General features: G+C 48.4%; 1 protein-coding gene across 1 annotated transcript in view; it reads right to left on the bottom strand.

The window, feature by feature from the left end:
* Window positions 1–2,818: 2,818 nt before the first annotated feature.
* Window positions 2,819–10,119, bottom strand: part of LOC144106703 (sodium-dependent proline transporter-like) — a 29,820-nt gene continuing 22,519 nt past the window's right edge. The window contains exons 13-15 of the mRNA XM_077639544.1: window positions 7,653–7,753; window positions 3,811–3,978; window positions 2,819–3,224 (exon numbers count right to left, since the gene is read on the bottom strand). Coding sequence (XP_077495670.1) covers window positions 2,895–3,224; window positions 3,811–3,978; window positions 7,653–7,753 — 599 coding nt within the window. The 3' untranslated portion in view covers window positions 2,819–2,894. The remainder of the gene's footprint in view (window positions 3,225–3,810; window positions 3,979–7,652; window positions 7,754–10,119) is intronic.

Here is a 10,119-nt window from a genome sequence, read left to right as displayed (position 1 = left end):
ATATTTCCAAACCAATCACGACATCCCGTTACACTTATGCCATTTGCAGTTTATATGCCTGACAACTGTTCTGATATACCTGCATGTGGAGCACGGCAAATAATTGGTAGAGAGTTGCTTTGTTGCTGTCAGGTGCACTACTCATGCAAGTATCCTTCACATCGCCGCCGCTTGGAAAATGCATCGACGTGTCGCCCTGTGACATCTTGGGTGAAGACAGCCGTGAGGTTGAAACTTACAGTCCAGAGGCTGCCAGCAACCTGCGTTCTGCTCTGCCCAGTGAGCCACAGCCACCCTTGGCCAAAAAGGTCAAGCAAAGCAGGTGTTCAGACATATGGGCGAATGCCCAAAGGGTACTCGCAACCACTGCGGGTGCAGTGCAGTCAGCGGAAGACAGCGATGCCGTTGCTGTGCAACCAGGGTGCAACCAGCGTGCATACTTGGCTTCTTAGGCACAGCTGCACAATTCAGCTACACAGCTCCTCTGCACGCTAAGCAGGACCTCTTGTCTACGGGACAAGGAGTTTCATAGCCCTTTAAAGCATTTTTATCATCTTTAACGAACTTCGCATAGCTCTAACTCACCTTTCTTCGAAGATCCAACTAAAGACACAAAAACGAAATTATACGGCACCAACGCCTCTTACAATACGACGAGAACTTTCAGAGAAATCTTCGTTGAGCACCATGGACCTCCGTCGGACCTGAATGCTATTCGGAGTCTGTGATGTCATTCGACACAAAGGACTTTTGGCAGAGCCCGTGTGGCGCGGCCTCTCTTGACACGAGATGAAAAGATTTGCATTGTTGAAAAGTCGGGCCTCACCAACATGAAACGGCTTAAGCATACTGGTGCCGAACTTTGTACAAGGTTTAGGGACCTATATATTCAGGTACTCTGTGCCTGTTGTCTTGGACCTTTCAGTTTTCTGTACATGAAGGACTAAGAGTAAATAAAATGAAATAAAAATTATCCGTGGATGCTTCGTGTATCCCCGAAATCAAATGCATGCACCATCAAGAACAGCATTGGCGTGCTTTCTTGAGTTAGGAACAGTTTTGGTGGTATTTTAAAGCACTTTTAATTTAATATACAGCGGACATCAACGCAACGCTCGTTCCTGGCAGCCACGAAGCTGCTGCTGCACATCAGACTCGAGAATTCACATCCCACAATCGCTCCGGACGCGAACACTGCTATTGCCGCAGACCGGATGCGAGAACACAATCGTTCCGACCATATCCGGTCTCGAGCGCGCGCGTCGAAACCGGCCATGCTCCGACTCACTCGCCTCTAAACCACGTGACTTCACTCCCCCACCGAAACCCTTTAATCTCGGCGATCTCTCCTGCCTCTTGGGGGTGTCATTCTCAAATATGAAGAAACTGCTACGGTAGCCAAAGAACGCTCGCTTTGGACAAAAGTAACTGGCGCCAGGACTGCATCTTCAGGTGGCGGCCGCATGCAATGCTGCACGGTTCGGAAGTTTAGGGAGGTGGTCAGTTTTGTTCCCGATAGTGCACACATTCCTCGTGCAGCCCTCACTCAAGTACGCTGGCGTGGGTTAGGGACTCGCACGCAGCAGCGGACGTGAGGCACACAGAGGAGTTTGAAATACCAAATTCAGATACCATTCTCACAGAAGGCAGGCAGCGGTGTCCGATCTTCTCCATCGGCCTTGACTGGTGGAGATATCGCGCTGATACAGAAAACGCATACACAGAACGGGAACTAAGGAATGGCGTATACACTTTAAAATGAGTTTATTGGATATGATGTGGCGTCAGCAGCTCTAGAAAATAGCGAAATGGACTGGTTGAGGTCTTTGGCTAGATTATAGGTAGGAGGGTGACGGTGTTCCTTTCCGGATGCAGGAACAAATCACTTTCATATTTCACTCCGGTTCTGTATATAAAAACGCCCCGCCCCATACAATCCACTATGAAGCACCAAACAGCTTTGCCTTGTTAGCTCTTAACTGTCAACCTCAATCTGAGCAAAATATGCATCGTTTGAAGATGTTATCGAGCATCCTGAATAACCATGCTAGAATTCTAGCATGATGTGCCCTAGACCTTACGATCACTAGAGTCATTTTCATCTGCTCTCAGTATCTGTCAGGAGTTGGGGGCATTTGTTTTGTTTGATTATTCCAGGATTTGCGGTCTTTAACACGTTTCCTTTTATTCCGCTTGAGTGTGCATCTGGTCTATTAGGCTTTCGTTCACTAGCTAGATTGTTCTGTTATCTATGTGCCTACTTCGCGCCATCCTCGATGTTTTCACATGTGGTTGCACCAAGCACCTCACAGTGCAAACACTCTTAGACTGCCAAAAGAGGATCGGCGTTGTTGTAGACACAATAACCAGGACAGAGTTAATATGAATGATATGGAAAAGCCTTTTTTCCTGCTCACGGTAGCTATACAGATGACAAAATTAAAAGCGATAACATTTTAATGGTCGTCGGGCTCTGCATGCGCGAGCATTACGTCCTAAACCAATGTCTACATCTAAATTTTCAACATATTTTAGGCATTTCTTAATCTAGTGCTTCTCTTGTTTTATTTACACCCACTTGAAAAAAGTGGTATACTATCACTGATACGCCAGACATAGAAAGTTTCTAAGCATTGAAAATATAAATCCACGCAAAAAATTGCATGCGCCCCACAAGATACTGTAGGCCCCGCAAACGTTTCGATACCCTGGTGAAACAAATCAACTCAACGACACTCTCACTTCTTCAGTAAAATGGAGTGAGCTAGAGAACAGTTTACGCCCTTTTTACTCCCATATAGGCGTATTCGTGTTTAGAGTGGACTCGTTCCGCTTTATTCCCCGACACTCGGGCAGTTTGCGCGCAACCAGCCTTTCGCATCGACGTGCAAGTCTCAGCCTTTTGGTGCCTCAGGCTTAGGTGGCTCGGCCTTGGGCTCGGCTTTGGGCTCAGCCTTGGCCTCCGCTTCCGGCTCCTGCTTGCCCTCGCCAGCAGCTGCCTCTTGCTCCGGCTTATCCGGCTTGTTCGCGGCTGCCTCCTTGGCGTCCTCGATGGCCTTGAGCTTGAGCTCGAGCTCGCGCTGGGGCCTCTCAACCTCGTTAAGTCTCTCGGCGTCCTCGGCCTTCATGTAGCCCTTCTCGACCATGAAAAGCCGGTAGCGGCGCCTGTCCTCGTAGCCTTTGGGGCCCCAGTCTTCGCGCGGACTGATCGCCTTCCAAAAGTCCTACGGTAAAACGCCGCGTCAGTAACCATAACTACGAATGTAGCGATACGCAGGGCAATGAGTTCTATCTTGCAGTTAGCTATATTTAGATTATACCGTCCAGTATTTCTGACATGTACACAGGCAGTCGCCGGCCTTTCTATTCAATCATTGGGGAAGCTCCATTACTATACAACGAGGTTCATGACGTAAAACTGAGTTAAACTCGCATCGAGTCTTGAAATATGATGAGCTCTGCTCATATTGCCGACACATTTCTGCTTTGGAGAAAAACTCTTTCCTCGCTGTTGGCCAAACACATAGTTCCCAAGTTGCCCACAGCATTAACTGGAAACATGGAAGGGTCCAAATGCTCTTGATCGGAGCCTACTAATTCGTGGAATCTTCAGTCGACTCCCGAAGCGCATGCGGACCTGTACAGGGGGAGCAGGCATTTAATATAACTCTTTAATGCAGCTTTAACTGCCGGCCGTGTTTCATGTGCAATGATATCTATACTTTGCGACGTAAAGAGGATCGTGCACACATAGCCCCAACTCTACACGCGTACTAGTCTTCCTGACTAGAGGACAGAACGCCTCCTCACCCATTTCGCAACCCACAGCTCCTTGAGGGCAACCGCAGGGATGATGGCCAGGCCTACGCCGGCCACGGTAATGCCCAGGTACTGAGCCCACCGTGGGAACTCGTAAAGCACTCCGTGCCGTTTCAGCGTCAACCACTCGAAGTTCGTCATCGACGTCACGGCAAGCACCTGCGAGGAAAATGGGCAGGCTGACTATTGTTGCCACTGCCCAAAAGATTCCAGACGGAAACCATAAGCTCTCCCCTTTCCCTTGCATCTCACGCTCGCGTCTTGGGGGGTTCATCCCTTTCCCAATCAAACCCGCTTGTCGTTTCGCTGCGGCGCCGACCTATGGCAGACACCGGTTATTTATTTATTTATTTATTTATTTATTTATTTATTTTTAGTACCTTACATGACCCAGTAAAGAAGGCAAAAAATTGACAGATGATTACGATAGTCGGTTGTGCGAAATTTGAACTGGCTCTCTTCAGCCGTGGCAGCTACAGCCTGCCACGGCTGGCAGCTGGCATTTTACGCTGCCAGCCACCCTTCGGTGTCATCCCGTGGCGACCACTTGCCGTTTGTCCATTCCTCCGTTCTCTCTCGCCGTGGTAGGTGACGTTTCGCTCTCCCGCTACCTGCCAACACGCCACCTGTCACACGCAAGCTGTCAGGTGGCGCGTTACACCGACTACGCCGACGACGACTACGACGCGGAATGCAAGAACGGGCGTCTATGTGCTGCGCTCTAAAACGTCTTCTGTACAAGATCAACAAGTAAAATACATCGCGAAATAAAAGACAAAAAGGATAAGTAAAACATTTTACAGAGGACAACTTGTCGACAAAATATACATAGGGGCAAGAAGAGGTGCCAAGTGGTGTGCTCCGGGATAATTTCGACCCCTGTAACGTGCATTGATAGTCTTTCAAAACACGGGGCCGCCTTGTACGTTTCGCCTCCAACGATACGCGGCTGAAAGGGTGGTTAAGTGGAGAGGGCAAGCACGTAGAGTGGAGGTAAGCGGAGCGAGTGGGGTAAGTGAGGGGAGCGAAGGAGGCAAGGCGCGTGTATAGAGCACATGTACATGACGTGTCACATGCTTACGCATACTCTGCAGCATTACTCGAATTGATTATCTGTAAGTTTTCAGTGACGATGGGTGAATATGCTGACTATGTCCTTGGCGTCTATAAACAATCTTTGTGACGGTGCTTTAATTCGCAGTAAACACACTGTCTATTGCAAGAGTGGTCCGTCAAGGAGTCAAGAACGTTTAGCGTAGCCACGGATTCATGGCGCTCTTGACTTCACCCTCGTGGGCGTTCAATTGGTCTGCTCTTATGTGAAGGTGAGAGGATGGCGAGAATTTTTTGTCGCCCACAAATGAGACAAGTTGCATCTCGGGCTCGATTTTTTTTTGTTGCAAATTCACTGCCGTCGGTTTCCACTGCCGCCGTTTCGCAGCATCAGCGTCTGGCCTGCTTGTTGGAAGATCACGTGGTTTGCACAAAATGACGTCATAGCCACCTGCGCGCCGTCAGTGATGTGATCATCGGACTTCAACCCATATTTACCCAATGGGACACACGACTTATGTGACCATTTAAAGTTCTTACACAGGACCATGACCAAGATACATGCACGAGACTCCGAGGGCCTCGTTACTTCTTCTTCTTCTTCTTCTCCTCAAGTAATATGGCACATACCCACGTGGGGGGATTGGCCAAGGTATAGGGTAGAATGCCAATGAAGCATTTGCGCGGGGAAGGAAACGTCAGAAGACTGAATCAAGATAAAAAAAAAATTGGGAAAAATAAAATGAATTCAAGAGGTATGAGTCATCCGGAATAGAATCAATCTAGCCTTTTTGGACATGCGAAAGAATTTTGTGTATAGCTAACAGGATAATCGATTAGTTGCACTTATGTAATCGTGAAGGTAGCCGCATACACTGCTTAACGGGAATCCCTTGGCACTCGCACCGAACGATAGAAGAACTGTAAGAGACAGAGGCAGTCCTAGTCTCGAAAGAGGAACCTCCAGATATTGCTTTCTCTGAACCGCGAACCGCCGGCAAGAGAGGAGAAAATGATCGATTGATTCAACTTGCCCACATGATACACAAAGGTTTGTCGCAGCGAACCCGCACCTGCATAAGTACAAGTTTAAGTGAGGGATTCTACATCGCAGGAGCGTCATGGACACTTCACAAAGCCTTGACTTACACCACCGGATATTCCATGGGTACTTTAGGTGTTGAAAGTCCACGGTATTCAGCAACGGATCACTCAAAGTGGCTGAAATATGTTGGAACCGCTGGAAACGTGAAGCTGCTAACAGAATGAGGTGAGGGACGGGATATATTACAGGTGCGCTGAGAGCTGACCTTGCCAATAAATCAGCCACCTCGTTAAAATAGACGCCTGAATGCCCAGGTACCCAGACCAAACGGATCTCGCGCACTGTGCTCGGAACAAAAAACCTAAGTGAACGAGTCAAGAAAGATTTTTCCGAATTTTGGAGAGAGACAATAACTGAAAGGCAGTCTGTGAGAATAAGAACCCGTGCGACATGCCTGGGAATTTTGAGAAGAGCCAAACCAATGGCCAAAAACTCTGCGAAGAATATAGGAGTATAATCAGGGATACGAACGGAGTAGCTCCAATCTAGATCCTGCGAATATATGCCAATCGCCGCCTTCTCACAGCTGCCGGAGGCATCAGTGGAGAGAACAGTATGATGTGGAAAATTCTGTAGGTGTTCAGAAAGAAGACCATTTAGGGTATGTGCGGGCATATGCTTCGCATGGGACGGGAAAATAAAGTCGTAATAGAAGACGGGATCAGCCTGCGTGTCAGCAACTCGTTGCAAGGAGATCAGATCAACCTGAAGCGGAGCTAACAGATTCTGCGTGAACCTAACTTGCGGAAGCTGATAACGTGGCCAGTGATTAGTCAAAAAAAAGGTGTGGTTGGGATACAAAAATTGGAACACTAACGCCTGGGGCCGGGTCAAAAGACTTGAGGAAAGTACGCACTGTTAGAAGTTGGAAGCGGGAATAGAGGTTGGGGATACGCGCTTCCAGATAAAGGACAGCGTTGGAAGCTGATTTTGGGAGCCCGAGGCATAGCCGTAGGGCACGTCTTTCCAGTAAGGCTAATGGCTGCAGCTTGTAGTTCGCGCTACCAGAGAACAAGGGGCAACCAAATTCCAGAATCGGTTACACATGCATAACTTCTTTCTCAAGGCCCTTTCGATTTGTCGCGTGCACTATAGCGCGTTTCCGAAGATCGCCTTAGAAAACCTATTCGAAAAAAAAAAGAAGACATCCTACGTGCCGCAGTCTTCTTCACCTGTAATTCCTGACTTTATCATAACCGGCACTTAAACAAACACGGTGCTTTTAACTTGTCACGTCGACATCTACGGGCCCATCCATGGTTGCCATTAAGGATCCGCTGAAATTTACAGCTTCCGGCACCCTTTCTAGCGGGCGTGCCGGGAGCAGAGTTTGAGGATAAATCCGTCCATTGCAACATGTGTAACATGGATGTGGAAGAAATAACTTGACGAGACAATGTGTTCGGGAGATAAGTTGCGAGTTTATTGAACCGTAACAATAACAGCAAAATTGGTCATCACTTGATATTGATGCTTGCATGATCCATTAGTGTGACCAACAGGCCACGTAACTATGTGCTATGTGACCGACCACAATGCGGTCATGTAAACTTCTTATCCGATGAACTAATTTCGTGAGGGCGGCACCCACAGTATTCTGCGGGACCTGGCCATTACATATGAACTTGTAAAAACGAGGAAACGCTGCATGAGCTATACGAAGCTCGTCACTCACCGCCACTGCCACCGGAAGCACGAATTTCCATGTGACGTACATGAAGGTCCCCGGCGGTCCACCCAGCATGAACTCCATGTCCGCGACCATGCGTGAGATGCCTGCAGGCGCCGCATAATGCGCTGACGTTACAACGACTGCGTTACAACAAGAGAGTTGTTTGAAGGCGTCATGAAATGCGACCATCTAGTGAATTTATCATCAAAGTGTCAATTTCCGAATCTTTTATCCTTCCCTTTTCATCAACGTGTGAAAAAATTTGCCGTGAGCATAAATCTCCCCGGTTTAGGTGCTGTCGTTTACCGTAATTAACCGATACCAAGGCGTCCCTGATTAAAATGCTCACCCGATTCTCACGTCCGTGAAAATGGCGAAAAGCAAAATTTAGGCTGATGCCTTAAGCAGTGTTCGCATCTGTTTTCTCGGTACTCCTCGCTGCTATCTACGAGGTTCCCTTGCACTGAACCACGATCCTCAGAGTACATGGTTTCTAAATCTATGAAAACGGTCCCCTAATGCCCGGACGGGCCAAATTATGCCCCTGTTATTGCAAGTGCTGTGCACTCCGCTAAGAATAACCAGAGAAAAAAGGTGAGTTGATAAAAAAAAATATCTGGAATGTATAATACACGCTTCGTTACACTCTAGAATCATGTGTCAGTGTCTGCACAATACACATTTCACACCTACAAAACAAGAGCTCTAGACAAAATTCCCAGGAAATTTAATGTCTCAGACTTTGGCCTCGCACCTAACGACCTTGTAAAAGGCACGCGCCTCTTTGACACCATAGAGAAACGCGCTACAATGGCTCGACATGGGCAAGAAACTCACTTCCTTTTCAGACAAGGTGGGCACCTCCTCCGTCATCTGAAACCAGCCACTGCACATCTGCTATGACCCGCCGCGATGGCTCAGTGGTTAGGGCGCTCGGCTACTGATCCGGAGTTCCCGGGTTCGAACCCGACCGCGGCGGCTGCGTTTCGATGGTGGCGAAAGGCTAAGGCGCCCGTGTGCTGTGCGATGTCAGTGCACGCTAAAGATCCCCAGGTGGTCGAAATTATTCCGGAGCATTCCACTACGGCACCTCTTTCTCACTTTCTTCTTTCACTCCCTCCTTTAGCCCTTCCCTTACGGCGCTGTTCAGGTGTCCGCCGATATGTGAGACAGATACTGCGCCATTTCCCTTCCCCAGAAACCATTTTACTAATTTTACATCCGCTGTGCATACCACCAAATGCAGCCCCTCTCTGGGAACACGTCCCCTGTATTGCAGTGGACACCATACCTGCACACCTCAAATACAACCACGAAGAACCCGTAAAGGCATATTGCTACAGCAGACTAAAAACTCATTAGTCCGACACTGCGTTTATTAGTGCCGGTCAGAGAGGGAAGTTAACGCCCACGACCATAGTGTTCGAAAACTAGAACAGCACGAATGTACATCCGGGCTTGTCTCTACTGCACAAGTTTAATAATAATAATAATAATTGGTTTTGGGGGAAAGGAAATGGCGCAGTATCTGTCTCGTATATCGTTGGACACCTGAACCGCGCCGTAAGGGAAGGGATAAAGAAGGGAGTGAAAGAAGAAAGGAAGAAGGAGGTGCCGTAGTGGAGGGCTCCAGAATAATTTCGACCACCTGGGGATCTTTAACGTGCACTGACATCGCACAGCGCACGGGCGCCTTAGCGTTTTTCCTCCATAGAAACGCAGCCGCCGCGGTCGGGTTCGAACCCGGGAACTCCGGATCAGTAGTCGAGCGCCCTAACCACTGAGCAACCGCGGCGGGGTCACACAAGTTTAAATAACTGCCTTTTGTACACTCCCATTACACGTGCCGGTCATTCAATCAAAGGCATACACTTCATACGTATCACTTTCTTTGCCAATATATACAACGGAACCATCATCTCTAAATCCTCATACTTTCGCTCAAAAAATGGAGGGGACACTTATAAGCTTTGCCTTAAGAGTACGATGCGATAGCATAATGGGTTAATGACCATATATGCGGAATTGGTCATTCTCGAGTTTGCATTCATAGATCCCTGGGAGTTCTCATACCAATTCTGGTACAGTGATGCAGCTGATAAGCGATGTGCCACTGCCATGCGATGACAGGTGCTGACACAGCGGTGGGACTTGTATGGCCCAAGTTCCTCTCTTCGAGCAACCTCTCGCGAACAACCATTAATATAACTGCCAACTGACACGGCGATCAGTTTACTCACAATACGGTAGGCAGGTTGTGCTGACACCACGAGGTCACGTGACCTGGGTGGTCCAGCACGTCCGTAACGTCCTGGACGATACGGGGTATTCGGCTACAGTATCGAAAATCTCCGGATATGGGCTAAAAGTGGAACGAATTTTATACTCTCTCTCCTCGTCCACTTGGCGGTCCATCGACGCGTAACAATGTATAACCGCAACAATCCCGTGCGGCCCCAATTGATCAGGC

This window comes from Amblyomma americanum, chromosome 10 (genome assembly GCF_052857255.1).
Source record: "Amblyomma americanum isolate KBUSLIRL-KWMA chromosome 10, ASM5285725v1, whole genome shotgun sequence".
In the NCBI taxonomy this organism is placed as follows: domain Eukaryota; kingdom Metazoa; phylum Arthropoda; class Arachnida; order Ixodida; family Ixodidae; genus Amblyomma; species Amblyomma americanum.
This window is presented reverse-complemented; position numbering and strand designations above follow the sequence as displayed.